Source organism: Diceros bicornis, chromosome 9, assembly GCF_020826845.1.
Source record: "Diceros bicornis minor isolate mBicDic1 chromosome 9, mDicBic1.mat.cur, whole genome shotgun sequence".
Lineage (NCBI taxonomy): Eukaryota > Metazoa > Chordata > Mammalia > Perissodactyla > Rhinocerotidae > Diceros > Diceros bicornis.
Window position 1 is genome coordinate 3,832,420 of NC_080748.1, and position 14,388 is coordinate 3,846,807.

Below are 14,388 nucleotides of genomic sequence, written 5' to 3' on the forward strand. Positions count from 1 at the left end.
GGATATGTCCAGAAAAGGCAAGTTTATAGATATAAAAAAGGTGGATTAGTGGTTGCCTGGGGCTAGGGATGGGAATGAGGATTAACTGTAAAGGGACATGGGGGATGTTACTGGGGAGGTGGGTCAGTGAAAATGTCTAAAACCAATTTATGGTGATGGTTACACCATTTGGTAAAGTTACTAAAAATCATTGAATCATACACTTGAAATGGGTGAACTTTTTGACACGTAAGATATACCTCAATAAAGTTATTTTTTTTGAAAAGTACATTAACTAGTTTTCCCTTTTTTGGTTATATGAGCAAGAAATACTTATATGCCTACTTGTTGTGCTGTAACAAATGCTGTACTCAGTGGTGAATAAGGATGGTTTGTTTTGCCCCTCCCAGGGTACCCATGCAAGTTAAGGGTCCTGAAACTTAAACTCAGTTTTAGTAAATCCACCCCTGGTCCTCTGGCAGCCCCAGTCAATCTTCTTGCCCTCCAAAACCCACATTCCTCTTTTCTAACTACTGCAGCTAGACCCGCTGTTTTCATTGTATCTGTTGCCTGTCCTCAAATTAGAACATGAGCTTTGCTTGATCGTTGCCTGCCGTGATCACCTGAGGAATGATAAGAAATGTGAAGTCCTGCATTCTGCTCTCTCTATTGGACTCAACTATGTCAGACACAGTGCCCACCATCCTTTATAAAATAAAAAATAATGTTGCCCAAATAATCTGGGCCCTGCCTACCTCAAAGTTAATGCAATCTCCTGTTGTCTTACTATGTCACAGCTACATGTTTTCTTTCAGAACCTGGAATGCCTAGCTAACTTCTACTTATCCTTTTTAAAGCTCAGTTGAAATGTCACTTAATCAGAGAAACCCCAACTCCCAGACTAGATTATATTTCGTTGGCCTATGCCCTTGTTCTTTTCTTTATAACTCTTGTTCATATTATAATTTATTTTTTGTGAAATTATGTAATATATCACTACACTATAAGCTCCATGAGTACAGGTACCCTGCCTATTTTGTCCACTGCCATATTTCTGTTATCTAGCATTATTCTTGGCTCACAGTATCTACCCAGTAAATATTAGTTGAGTGGAGCTGTATGGATCTAAAGCTGAGAAGAGAGACCTGGTTAGGTAATTCAGTTGGGAGTTAGCAGCATATAAATGATAAATGAGTTCATGAGAATGAATGAAATGATTACTTTCATCATTCATCTCAATATCGCTTGATAAAGATGCAACTTGGAGGATTATCACTTATGGGAAAGAAAGAGAAGTCCAAAAAAATGGTAGATAGGAACCTGAGACTCAAGGAAAACCAGGAACTAAAGAAAGAACATTTCAAAAAGGAAAGAGTAGCTAGTACTCAGAGTTCATGTCAAGTAAGAACTGAAAACTGTCCATGAGATTTAGCTGCAAAAATTGTTAGTCACCTTTGTTGGCTAAGTCTCAAGCTTATTATGAAAAAAAGTTTTTCCTTAATAGAAATAAAAAATCTAATTATCTGTGGTTAGAGTCTGAACTAATCTGATATATTAAACATTCTAAATACCTCATTCAATAATTTTGCTCCTTAACACGTTTTAATAACAGTTGTTTTTCCACTTGTATTCGCATTGGCAAAGGATTGATGCTTTTTAGTCAAAGAGATATATTCAAGTTATCAAAAAACTTAATAATTCTTCTCTTCCTTTGTGAATACAAAAATCAGTGGGAAATGGTGAAATTATGAGCAAAGTTGGTATTTTAAACTGTGTTTTTAAAATAGAAAGTTTGGCTTTTAGATTTTTTTTCTTTTTGTGCTTACGTTGGTGGTAGTTAACTTTAAAAAAAAAAAGACTAAAGTTGCTATTAATATCAAAACTGGGAAGCAGTGAATCACAGCTGAAATTTGTTCATCTCTAGATCTAAGCAATTACAAACAAATATTTTGCAAACTACTCTTTTTGCTAATGGGTTTTGTTATTTTTCAGATATACTCTCAAAGATAATTCCAGAAAGCATATTGAAGTATGGGATCCTTCTCCAGAAGAAATTATTTCAAATGAAGTAAACAACTTAAATCCTGTGTCTGAAAAATGTCTACCTAACGAGAATCTCCAATCACTTTATAATAAGGAACTGCCTGTGCATATATGTAATGTAATATCTCCTGAGAAGATTTATGTTCAGTGGTTATTAACAGAAAACTTACTTAATAGGTATAATATATAAGGAAAACATGTTGCATATGGTTTTATTCTTTTTTCTATATTTTGTTTCAAAGATCTAGAAGTCGTAATTGCAGAATTTCAAAAGTAGCAAAATTATTTCAGCTAAATAGTCACTAAAAAACTAATTAAAAGTATACAAATAGTATCTTTAATGGCTGTTTTCACTATATTAGAATTTATTCATTCCAGATACTTACTGAGCACCCATTATTTGACAGCCAGTATTCTAGGTGTTGGGGATACAGTGGTAAAAACATGGATAAGACTTTGCTGTGATAGAGCTTAAATTCTGGAGGAGAGAGAGATACAACAAATAAAATATTTAGTGTGGCAGATGGTGATAAAGACAATAGAAAAAATAAAGCAGTTGGGGAGGAAGACAGTTTTAGGAAGATCATGGAAGTCTCACAGAGACAGTGAGGTTTGAAATGGATCCTGAAGGAGAAGAGAGGGAGAAGCCATGAGGATATCAGATGGAAGTTCATCTCAGGCAGTGGTAAGAGCTAGTTTGAAGACTGCAGTGGAAATATGCTTGGGTATTCAAGGAAGAACAAGGTATCCAGTTTGGCTGGAGTAGAATGAGTAAGAGAGGACAGAAGACATGTGGTCAGAGAATTATATGTTATAAGCAAAGGTTTAGAAAGGTAAATGTTTTTTTCTTTATATAGTTTAGAAGAAAAGATGGTAGCTGCTTATGAAAACTCAAAATGGGAACCTATTAAATGGGAAAATGATATGCACTGTGCTGTTAAGATCCCAGATAAAAATCAGTGGCGAAGAGGCCAGATCATCAGAATGGTTACAGACACATTGGTAGAGGTAAATGCAGTGAAAAATATAATCATGAAAGTGAATGCATTTTGGATTTTTATCCTGGAGTTATTTAGTCCAATTTTTATTGTGCTTTTCAGTTTGCAAAAAAATATTTTGAAGTGTTGTCTTTCCAAAGACTTAAAAAGTTATTGTTTTCGTAGGTCTTGCTGTATGACGTGGGTGTTGAACTAGTCGTGAATATTAAATGTTTGAGAGAACTTCAAGAAAACCTAAAGACAGTGGGAAGATTATCTTTGGAATGCTCTCTTGTTGACATAAGGTAGTTTTTAGCTGAGTAAATTTTCTTATTATTGAATATGATTTTAAATATTTTTCTTTTTGGTTGGGTTTTAATTTTAATTTTGCTAACATTCTGAAATTTTCATAAAATCTAGTTAATTTTAAGATTTTAAGAAGGAGAGATAAAAATCTGGTACACTTTTAGCGTAAATTTTAGTGGTGTTAAAGAAATAGAGATAGATGAACGTGACAGGTTTGTAGATAGAATTCAAACTGTTAAATATAAAACTTGAGGAACAAAGGAAGATAAAAATAAAATGTATTTCATAAGCTTAGAATTGCATGGAAAGCTGAAAATGTGTAAATAACCAAAAAGAGTGACTTAGGATTCTGGGAAAATGGCATGGTATAGTTTTTGCATCTACTAGAATCCTACCATAAACACAAAACAACTTGGATGGCAAAACCACAGATTGCACAGTCACCGTCTACAGCTAAAGTAGGCAATGTCTCCCCCTCTGGGCCCCCAAATACAACAGGTGTGGCATACCATGAACCTGGACCCTTATGGTATCAGTTTTTGTGTGGGAGGGTGCAGAGGTAAAGCTGACTGGGGTGTTAACAGCTCTGAGAATAGGAATTGGCAATAAGTATTTCACTGGAGTGAGTAGGCAGACCAATTTGAGAACAGCAACCAAAACTGAGAAAGGAGTAATGCAGGATGGTATTCATAGTTGAATGCAAGACATCTGTAATGTGCCCAAGTTTCATGGTTCTGGATCCTTCTTAGCCATATAACCTCTTGAAAATAAACTGAAGCTCTCTTCCATGACCCTATACTGAGGAGAAACTGCTGGAAATAGAGCCTAATTTAAGCAAGACAGTGGGGCAAAGGAAAGAAAAGATACAGATCAATGTAGGAGAGAGGAGCAAGATATCCAAGTATGAGGCCATATTTTCGGTCACTTTGGGAAAACAACACAAGAGACAGGTCTAGAGCCATGAAGCTAGAAAAGCAATTGTAATCCACCTCTTCCCCCTAAAAGCACAGGAAATTTTATTTCACTTAAAACATGAGGAAAAGAAAGGACTACAGTAGAATTCCATACAAATTATTATGAGAAAAAAGAATAAGGAGCCAAATAATATCCTTATTGGCAATGGAAATCCACCAAAAGACATGCTCACAAAACAAGAAAACTGTAATCTCCTATTTCAAAATGAACTAAAAGATTTAGAAAGTGATAGACTCTATGAAGAACAACATAAAACAGAATTAGAAAAACTCAAATAAGATTACAGAAAAAGGAAGATTTGAAAAGAGAGATAATAACACTCAGGAAAGAATGAGAAATAAAATCATATCAGAAATGTAGACTACACGAGAAAAAACACAAAAGCAAGTACACGATAGATTAATGCCTTATGACAAAGACAGGATAGGACAAATTTTTAAAATTAAAAAAGATTAAAATCCAAAGGATTCAGAAGAAAACAAGAGATACACAAATAGACAAAAAAAAAAAAAAAAAAAAAACCCTGACATGTGCAGTAAGAATCTCAAAGGAGAAAAATGAAAAGAAATGGAACAAAAAAAATACTAAAAACTCAATTTAACAACGTGTCCCTAAACTAGAAGACTATTTAAAACTATATATTGGAAGGGCACACTGCATATCTTGGGAAATCAATTCAAGAATGCCAACACTGAAAAATTATCTAGTAAAATTATTGACTTAGAAAGAAAATCACACTGTCGTCACCAGTACTTTATGCCAGAAGGTAGTGGAGTAACATTTTAAAAATACTCAAAATGACAAGCTATGAGTTTTATATCCAGCCAAACTGACCTTCAGGTATAAAGACCACAGACAAACTGATATGACCGCTCAGGGAATGTTGTTTCTCGGAACCATTCTTGAGGAATCTGTAAGAGAACAAGCTTTAGGTTAACCAACAAGGCATGAAAGATTTGACGTAAGGACTGATGATGAGCATTACCTTTATTTTACCTAAAGAACTAAGATTAAATGATCATGATTAGGGAAACAGTATACTATGCAAAGTAGATATGGCACAATTTCAAAAAATGTGGGGAGAAAGGAGAGTGTGTATGAAAAGTTGAATAAGCTTACTGTTTGTCTTATTGGTATTAACTAGGAGTAAGTACTTCAAATAAGACATAGGGGAGAAGAGGTTGCTAACAATATTGATTTATCATTGGAACTATGTTAATATTTTATATAAACATCAGTAAAAATGGTAAGGAAAAGGAAATTTACTGTATATAGTGGTGGCATAGCCTCTCAGAGAGGAACTTCTTCAAATGACTTTAAAACACAGTAAGTTGGGACCGGCCCAGTGGTGCAGGCAGTTAAGTGCACGCACTCCGCTGTGGGAGCTGGTTCGGATCCCGGGCGTGCACTGGTGCACTGCTTGGCAAGCCATGCTGTGGCAGCGTCCCGTATAAAGTGGAAGAAGATGGGCACAGATGTTAGCCCATATAAAGTGGAGGAAGATGGGCACAGATGTTAGCCCAGGGCCAGTCTTCCTCAGCAAAAAAAAAAAAAAAAGAGGACTGGCAAATGTTAGCCCAGGGCTGATCTCCTCACAAAAATAAATAAATAAATAAAATAAAAATAAAACACAGTAAGTTGATTGTATATCCTTACCAGAATATATCCTAAGGATAAAAAAATAGCTGCCCCCCCCACATCATCAGCTGTTTTCATTAATCCCAAAGTTGGTTGTAGTGTTACTGAAACTACTGTGTGTGTATTGTGGGATAAGTCACAATAGTAATTGCGTACATATTAAGAACTGGGATGGTTGATAGATGATAAAGATGTGAGATAAGGTTAATTTACCTTGTACTCCTGATTTTGAATTAGAAATAACAGTAGAAACTCATGAGGTATTTTAATTGTAAAAAATGCATATTTTGTAGCCCTGTGCCTTGAAGGACCCAGTAGCAGTGAGATATACTGGTGCACAAATTGTGGTCTCCAAATACTATTTCTCACTAAAAGAAACTAGTGCTCTTCGGGAAAATGTCTGATTCCAGGTCTTAGGCAGGAAATGTACAGTATGAGCCTAGAATATCTTGTCATAACAAACAAGCAAGAAAGCTATAAAAATTATGGAGATTGTGACCAGAGGACTTAGTACTCAACCTGAATAAACTTCCACTGACCAAAGATGGGACGTCTTAAGCATCAGTAGGATGATAATTGTAATGTATTAAAGCATTTGATATGTTTAAATCTGTAAGTTCATAAAGTGATTAAAAAAAAAAAAAACCTCATTGGTCACTTTCAGAGGATTCTAGGGAACCACCTCATTATTCTAAAAACTGGTGAATAAGGAAAATGAGCATTTGTCTAGCTTTTCCTGTACAATCCATATTTCAGGATAATCAAGTAGTTGATAAGGGAGAGTTGTTCTTTATGAGTATTCCAACTAACAAAGGAAGAGTATCATTAGAATGCCACCATTTTACAACCCTATAAACTAAGGGATCTAGACAATGATTATCAGTGGCTGCTAAAATCACAAAAAATGAATCAGATATTATGTACCTCCTGATGGAAGTACACAGCTTTTCTGAAAAAAGAAAAATGCAAACTTGCATCTGATCAAGACTCTAGACCTAATTATGAATTTAAAAGGAGCTATGAGGGCCGGCCCCGTGGCGTAGCAGTTAAGTGCGCGCGCTCCGCTACTGGCGGCCCCCGGTTCGGATCCCGGGCACGCACCGACGCGCCGCTTCTCAGGCCATGCTGAGGCCGCGTCCCAGGATGTGCAACTATGACATACAACTATCTACTGGGGCTTTGGGGAGGGGAAAGTTAAAAAAATAAAGGGAACTATGAGGAACATGTTAAATGCCGTGGGAATGTAATCAGCTAAATCCACACCGTGGAAACTGCAGAACAATTGACTCAAGTTTCTTCAACAGAAAATTGCAAGGGAAAGAGGTGGAAGGGGCACTCGAGATACGTATCAGCCATTCACGATGTACTAACTTTTGAAGCATCAGGAGAAAATGAACACTATCTGAATGGTTGATATTAAGGAATTACTCAGTTTTTTAGATGTGATAACAGTGCTGTGGTTATGTTTGTTAAATACTTATCTTGGAAATATAAACTAAAATCTTTCAAATGAGATAATATGATATCTGCAACTTGCTTAAAAACAATCAGGGATGGGCATGAGTATGTGCGAGTATAGATGCAATAAAATTGGTCACGTATTAATAGTTATTGAAGCTGAGTGATAGTAGATACATCAGATTTTTTATATTCTGTCTGCTTTTTAATATATTTGAAGATTACCATAATAACTTTTTAAAGGTGAATTCACCAGACTTTTAAGAAAATATTCAGGTAATCTTCAGCTTTACAGTAAGAAAAATTGATAAATAAGATGTAGCTTAAAGGAATATAGGAAAAGACAGCCTGTTCTGAATAGATTATTTAGGAGGAAAATGTTGTTTGGTAAAACCTGATGTGGCTCTTCCTAGATCTCACGTTGACTTTTAGTTTCTGGTTTTCCCAGGCTGGAAAGGAGTCACAGGAGCGCTTAGCGTGGGTACATATTAACCTCAGATTTCTTTTTGAAAAATACAGAAATTGCAAATTTCTGCTTCTAGGGTACCTTTTTTCATTGATAAATCTGTGGCGGTAAAACCATAGTGTTTTTCTAACAAGAATTATAGAATCTTAGACTTGGAATCCAAACAGCTTAGAGGCATCATGACAGTAATTTCTTTTATACTAGACCTAATAAATGGACATTTTAGACCTGATTGAAAACTTCCAGTGCTGTGGAGCATACTTCTTGCTCAAGGGAGCTTGTTTCTTTATCAGGCAGCTTCAATTGCTAGTATTTTCTTACGTTGTATTAAAATTGGTCACCTCATATCTTCTAAACATTCTAATTTTTCCACTAAGACTTTTTTTTCACCCAGGCTATCTACAGTTTTCTCAAATAATCCTAAAATAATATGATTTCTAGATTTTCCTGCTTGCCTTCTCTGTTTTCTGCTGTAAGTTGGAAGAATTATTTCAGGGATATTCTCAGCAGGTCTCACTAAAACTATAAACATGTAATACTGTTCATCACGTTTTGCTTAATGCAGCATGTTTAAATTTGAGAGAGTTGGATTGAATTTCTTAAGCAGTTTTCATTGAACTCACATTGAGCTTGTGAATACTAATCAGAAACTCACTGGTCGGAGCTGTAACTCCATTTGAGTATAGATGATCTCCAGCATGTCAATCCTCTGTCTGTCTGTTGACTGTACCAGGATTACAATGCCCCATCTACCCTGAAGAAGAAGGTATTACCAGCTGAAACAGATCAGAGTTTACAGCCAAAGACCCAGCATTGATCTAGAGGAGCAGGACAGGCCTTGATGTCCTTAAAAGAGCTTTCCACTTAGAAGGGCTTCATAGAAGTGGCACTTGCTCTTCTCTGCTCGAACCTATTGTGAAACTATGTTTTTTTCCTACACTTAATTGATTTTTTTCACCAAAATATATAATTTTACATTTATTCTTGTCAAATTTCATCTAATTGGTTTTGAAATTCAAATATTATTGTTCAGTGTCTAGGCTCTCCTTTCTAATGTATTATCTGTAAATTTGAAAGCATATCTCTGTCATACGTAACAGTTTGTGGGCCACATTTAACTAACATGTACCATATATTTGGCCTACAGAATGTTTTTAAAGTTTTGAACTATTTATCAACACTTTCTTAAAAGCTAGTAGGTGCCACATAAATATTTGAGTTTCTGGCTTCTCTTGACAAAAATCAGAGTATCTAGTCACAGAAGTAACAGTGTTGCCAAAAATTGACTTTCCCTCCAGAGGTTCAAAAGAATCATTAACTATTGCTAAATAAATCTTAGCTACTGTTCACTATGGCTTACTGGGTATAATCTTACCTATGGAGGCAGCTCTGTCATTCGTTAAAGCCTGTGGGAGGATCATTTCCTGTTACTTTGCTGTGCTACTCACAGTTATCCAAATCTTACAGGGAAGCTTATAGTTTGGGGTTGTCTCATATTTGCTCTCTATTTTGAAGCAAATCTATCTAGGCAATTGCTGTTATTTGGCAAAAAGGTATATATACGTAACACACACATATATACATGTATGTGTGTACGTTTTTCAGACATGGGCACAAATAGGAATATTAAAAATCTGTTCACGGGGCCGGCCCGGTGGTGTGAGTGGTTAAGTGCATGCACTCCGCTGCAGTGGCCCAGGGTTCACCGGTTCGGATCCCGGGCACACACCGACACACGGCTTGTCAAGCCATGCTGTGGCAGCGTCCCATGTAAAGTAGAGGAAGATGGGCATGGATGTTAGCCCAGGGCCAGTATTCCTCAACAAAAAAAGAGGAGGATTGGCAGATGTTAGCTCAGGGCCGATCTTCCTCACACACAAAAAAAATCTGTTCACAAATAAGAGCTAAAAAATCCCAAAGACTCTTTCAACATTATTATAAAAACTTTAATGAACTGTTTAAAGTTACAGGTTTATCCAGCCTATTTTTATCTCACACGCAAGGATCTCATGAGAGAACTCCAGATGCACTACGCAATGACACTCAACATTTACTGTCTACTAGGGCAGACATTGTACAAAATGCTTTACTTGTATTAGTTCATTTAATCCTCACAACACTGACATGGGAACTTTTATTATCCCAGTGTTACAGTTAAAGAAAAAGACACAGAAGTTAAGTACCTTGCCCAAAATTATCTAGAAATCTGACATTGGTTTATCAGTTTTGAAACCTGATTTTTTAAAAATTGAGATTAGAATAGGATGTCTTGTTCTTATTGACCCCTTTCTGTTCTAATTGCTGGTAGACCATCTGTTTAATGCTCTTGAAAAGCACATCAATAGTAGTTTCCATAATCCACCTGTTTGCACAGAACATTTCTCCAATCTTACAGGCACTTCTGACATTGTCTATGGTTGCTAACTGGCTGTGGGACCATACCTGTAAACTCTTTCAGTGCCCTGGAATGGGAATCTCAGACCCACAGTCTATATAAATCCTATCCTAGTTTTGACTTCCACCTTACACAGTTCAATCAGAACAGAATTCTGTCAATCTCTTAGTTGTTTCTTGAATTGTATCTTATGAACTGTAGTGGAATACCATCATTTCAAGAGTCTAATAACAATAGCTAACCTTAAGCACTTCTGAACCCTATATTAATTGCCTTACAGGCGTTATTTTGCTTAATCCTCACAACAAACCTTTAAGCTATAGATAAGGTATTATTTACAGATAAGGAAAGTGAGTCTTCAAGGGGTTAAGTATTTTATTATCCAGAGTAATGCATCTACTCACTATGTTGAGCTAGGGTTATAAACAAAGTCTGAATCCAGAACTGGAGCTCTAACCACTACATTTTACTACTCTTCTGAGAAATCTTTTTCCATAGATTTCTTTTTCATTGTGGTAAAATATACATAACATAAATTGACCGTTTTTAAGTGGACAGTTCAGTGGCATTAAGTATATTGTTGTGCAACCTTCACCACAATCCATCTCCAGACCTTTTTCATCTTTCCCAGCTGCGAGTTTTATGGATACAGACCATAGATTTTTTTTTTAATGTTGTAAATACTTTTAATATTTATAAAATGTATATCCACAATAAATTTTTTGTGTGTGTGAGGAAGATCAGCCCTGAGCTAACATCTGATGCCCATTCTCCTCTTTTTTGCTGAGGAAGACTGGCCCTGAGCTAACATCCGTGCCCATCTTCCTCTACTTTATATGGGACGCTGCCACAGCATGGCTCAACAAGCAGTGCATCAGTGCGCACCTGGGATCCAAACTGGCGAACCCTGGGCTGCTCCAGCGGAGCACACGCACTTAACCACTTGTAGCACCGGGCTGGCCCTCGCAATAAATCTTAGGAAAACCTTAATGTTAACTGATTTTTTATCTGTATACCATCATAATAAATAAAAAACCATAACTAATTCGTGGAGTCACTGATAATTTAAGCTTCTTAGCTCATAAGGACACTGTTTGGGCTTAGTAAATAGGATTTAGTAAATATGCCATACTATTTGATCAAACTACACACACAGTTGATTTCATTAGTTCAGTCATATGAACCATTTAACATGAAAAGATTGGCCAGATCGGTTATTTACTGTGTTGGTGGGTCAGCACCAATGCAACTCCAGATCTAGAGACTCCAGTCTAGGGAGCCCTCAGAGCCTACATCGTGTTATTGTAATCTCTTCAGGGTACCAGTTTTTCATTCCTTGGGGTGGATTTGGTGGTTAAAAACATTTAAAGTCACTCACTTGCAACTCTGCAAACTAAAATAAATGATGAAGTTGGATACTCTGCTTTTCATTGACGTGTCAATAAATATTTATTGAGCACTTTTTACCATGAATATTAAAAAGTAAATCTGTAAATTATTGAGGCTAATATTCATGAGTGACAATTCATATTGGATTTAAATTCTAGAAAAAAACTTCCAGGAATGTTTGAGCAGTGGAATCATCATTGCAAAGGGGCTGTTCTTTTTTTTAATTTCCATTCTACTCCATTTGGAGTGCCTTCTGCATGCCAGGCACTATCCTAGGTAGAAGGGATATGATGGTGGACATAACACATAATACAACACATATATACACATGTACACGTAACACTTAAAATACATTATCCCCGCTCTCAGTTTATAGTCGAGTTAGCATATATGAAATGTATACAATAACTAAAAAAAAAATAGTTAAACCATATACTTTTTGAGGGTTCTCAATGTAGCTGCACAACAGATATACATAAATAAGTTGGCATGTAATATGGGCCATAGGTAGAACAGATGGAACAAAAGGCTATGAAAACAGGGAAGGAAATTGTGAAAATAACACAAAGCCATGTTCAGATTGATTTCTCACTACATATGAAGTTGGTTTAAATATGTATGTATATGGTAGTTTTTATGTTTCTGTATTCTATACTATTTTTTATAAAACAAGTTGTCATTATTTTTTGTTTTAGACCAACTGGTGGGAGTAACAAGTGGACAGCGACAGCTTGTGACTGTCTTTCATTGTACCTAACTGGAGCTGTAGCGACTATAATCTTGCAGGTGTGTAATGGGGTAAACAGTTACAATAGCTATTCACTGATGTTTTCTTTAATTCTTATTTATTTTCTTGTTGAGAAAGTAACAGCAAACTATCTAGATTTTTTTCTCTTGCAACTTTTCCTGGCCTTATTTTAAGTTATAATGCCTGTTTGGTAATAGATGTACCATAAATGATTGTATGAATAAACCAAAACATTTCTGAAGTAATATTCTTGAGTTGATAATTTCCATGTTGAAAAACAGAATGTAGAGGCCAGCCTAGTGGCATAGTGGTTAAGTTTGAGCACTCCGTTTTGGCGGCCCGGGGTTCCTGGGTTCGAATCCTGGGCGCGGACTGACACACTGCTCATCAAGCCATGCTGTAATGGCATCCCACATACAAAGTGGAGGAAGATGGGCAAGATGTTAGCTCCGAGCCAGTCTTCCTCAGCAAAAGGAAGAAGATTGGAAACAGATGTTAGCTCAGGGCCAATCTTCCTCACCAAAGAAAACACCACAGAATGTTTGGGGGTCAGCCCCATGGCATAGTGGTTAAGTTCGGTGTGCTCCACTTCAGCGGCCTAGGGTCAAGGGTTCGGACCCCAGGTGCAGACCTACACCACTCGTCAGCCATGCTGAGGTGGCAACCCACATACAAAAGAAGGAAAATTGGCATGGATATTAGCTCAGGGCTAATCTTCGTCACCAAAAAAAAAACAGAAACAAAAAGAGTATGTATGCCAGAGTACATTTCTGAAGCCTTTTAATGTTCTTTACAAGCTGGAAATCGTATTAACTGTGTGTCATAAAAGGTGTGTATGTATGAGTATGGATTTGAGAAGAGGATATGTGTAGGATATATTTTTTCAGAACATTTAAAATATTCTTTGCCTCCTTTTTTCTAATTTGTTACATTTTATTAATGATTGGAATTTTCTTACATAAGTAATTTTTCATGTTACTTCTTTCTATGTGTACTTTCTTTTTGTAATTCCACATGAAGCAAAAGATATGTTTTCTAGTTCTTTCTTTTGCTTTTTGCAGAAAAAAAGATACACCTGGAAAAATATATTTTGATTTTATAATTTGCAAAGAGTTTAGGATAATAGAGAAACTTGTAACTGATGATGTGTTCCCTCCCTCCCCCATTCTGGGATAAAAAGTAGTTTTCAGTCTGCTACCCCCGGCTTTGGTTAGTTTCGTCTTCCCAGTGAGGTCTTCCTGATACGTTTCACAAAACAACCATCTGTCCCCACTGACTCTGCCATGCTGTTTTCTCTCTGATATGTTCAGATATGCAAATAACTTTACTTTGTTGAGAAATTTTTTTTTCTGGCTTGGAGAAATGTGGAGGAAATGCCTGTGAAAAGTATATTGTTTATAAAAAGATTTCATTTTTGAGTCTCATATTTGCTCTTAAATCACTGCAGGAAAACAGCACAACATGGCCATTACCTGTGAAAATTTTCTGCAGAGATGAAAAAGGAGAGCGTGTTGATGTTTCTAAATATTTGATTAAAAAGGGTTTGGCTTTGAGAGAAAGGAGGTATAGACTTGTTTTTTTAACATCAGTTTGTGATGGAGTCTTCTTATTTGCCTGTGTAAATCTTCATATCTGTGTGCTTTCAAACCTGAATTGCATCTTGTTTACTTAAAAATGATTTATAAACCAACCCTGAGAGCCAGCTCAGAAATAAAGTCACTCAAGATTACTAATTTCTTTATTCAGTCCCATCAGCTCTTATATATTTAAACCCCTACTGACATTTTTGCTTTTGTACTTTGCCCTGTGCTTTGGCATTTACACTCTAAACCAAAGGAAAAGAGAATTATATAGTGGGTACTAGATCTGAGCCCTTTGGCCTCATTTGCTTAGACTGAGATGTTTAAGCTTTATCTTGGAAATTCTGGTAGATGTATACCAAAATGTGTTTATGTGAAACAGAAATAGGTAGCAAAAAAAGTAATTGAACAGTATTTACAATTAAAGATCCTTT

General features: G+C 36.1%; 1 protein-coding gene across 2 annotated transcripts in view; it reads left to right on the forward strand.

Annotated features, from left to right (window-relative positions):
• The window catches only part of RNF17 (ring finger protein 17), a 144,765-nt gene that overhangs the window by 85,762 nt on the left and 44,615 nt on the right, over positions 1-14,388 (forward strand). The window contains exons 20-24 of one of the 2 annotated variants that reach the window (XM_058547773.1): positions 1,972-2,199; positions 2,880-3,030; positions 3,186-3,304; positions 12,322-12,424; positions 13,822-13,937. In XM_058547773.1, the coding sequence (XP_058403756.1) occupies positions 1,972-2,199; positions 2,880-3,030; positions 3,186-3,304; positions 12,322-12,424; positions 13,822-13,937 (717 nt within the window). The remainder of the gene's footprint in view (positions 1-1,971; positions 2,200-2,879; positions 3,031-3,185; positions 3,305-12,321; positions 12,425-13,821; positions 13,938-14,388) is intronic. The other variant, XM_058547772.1, reaches the window with a different exon arrangement.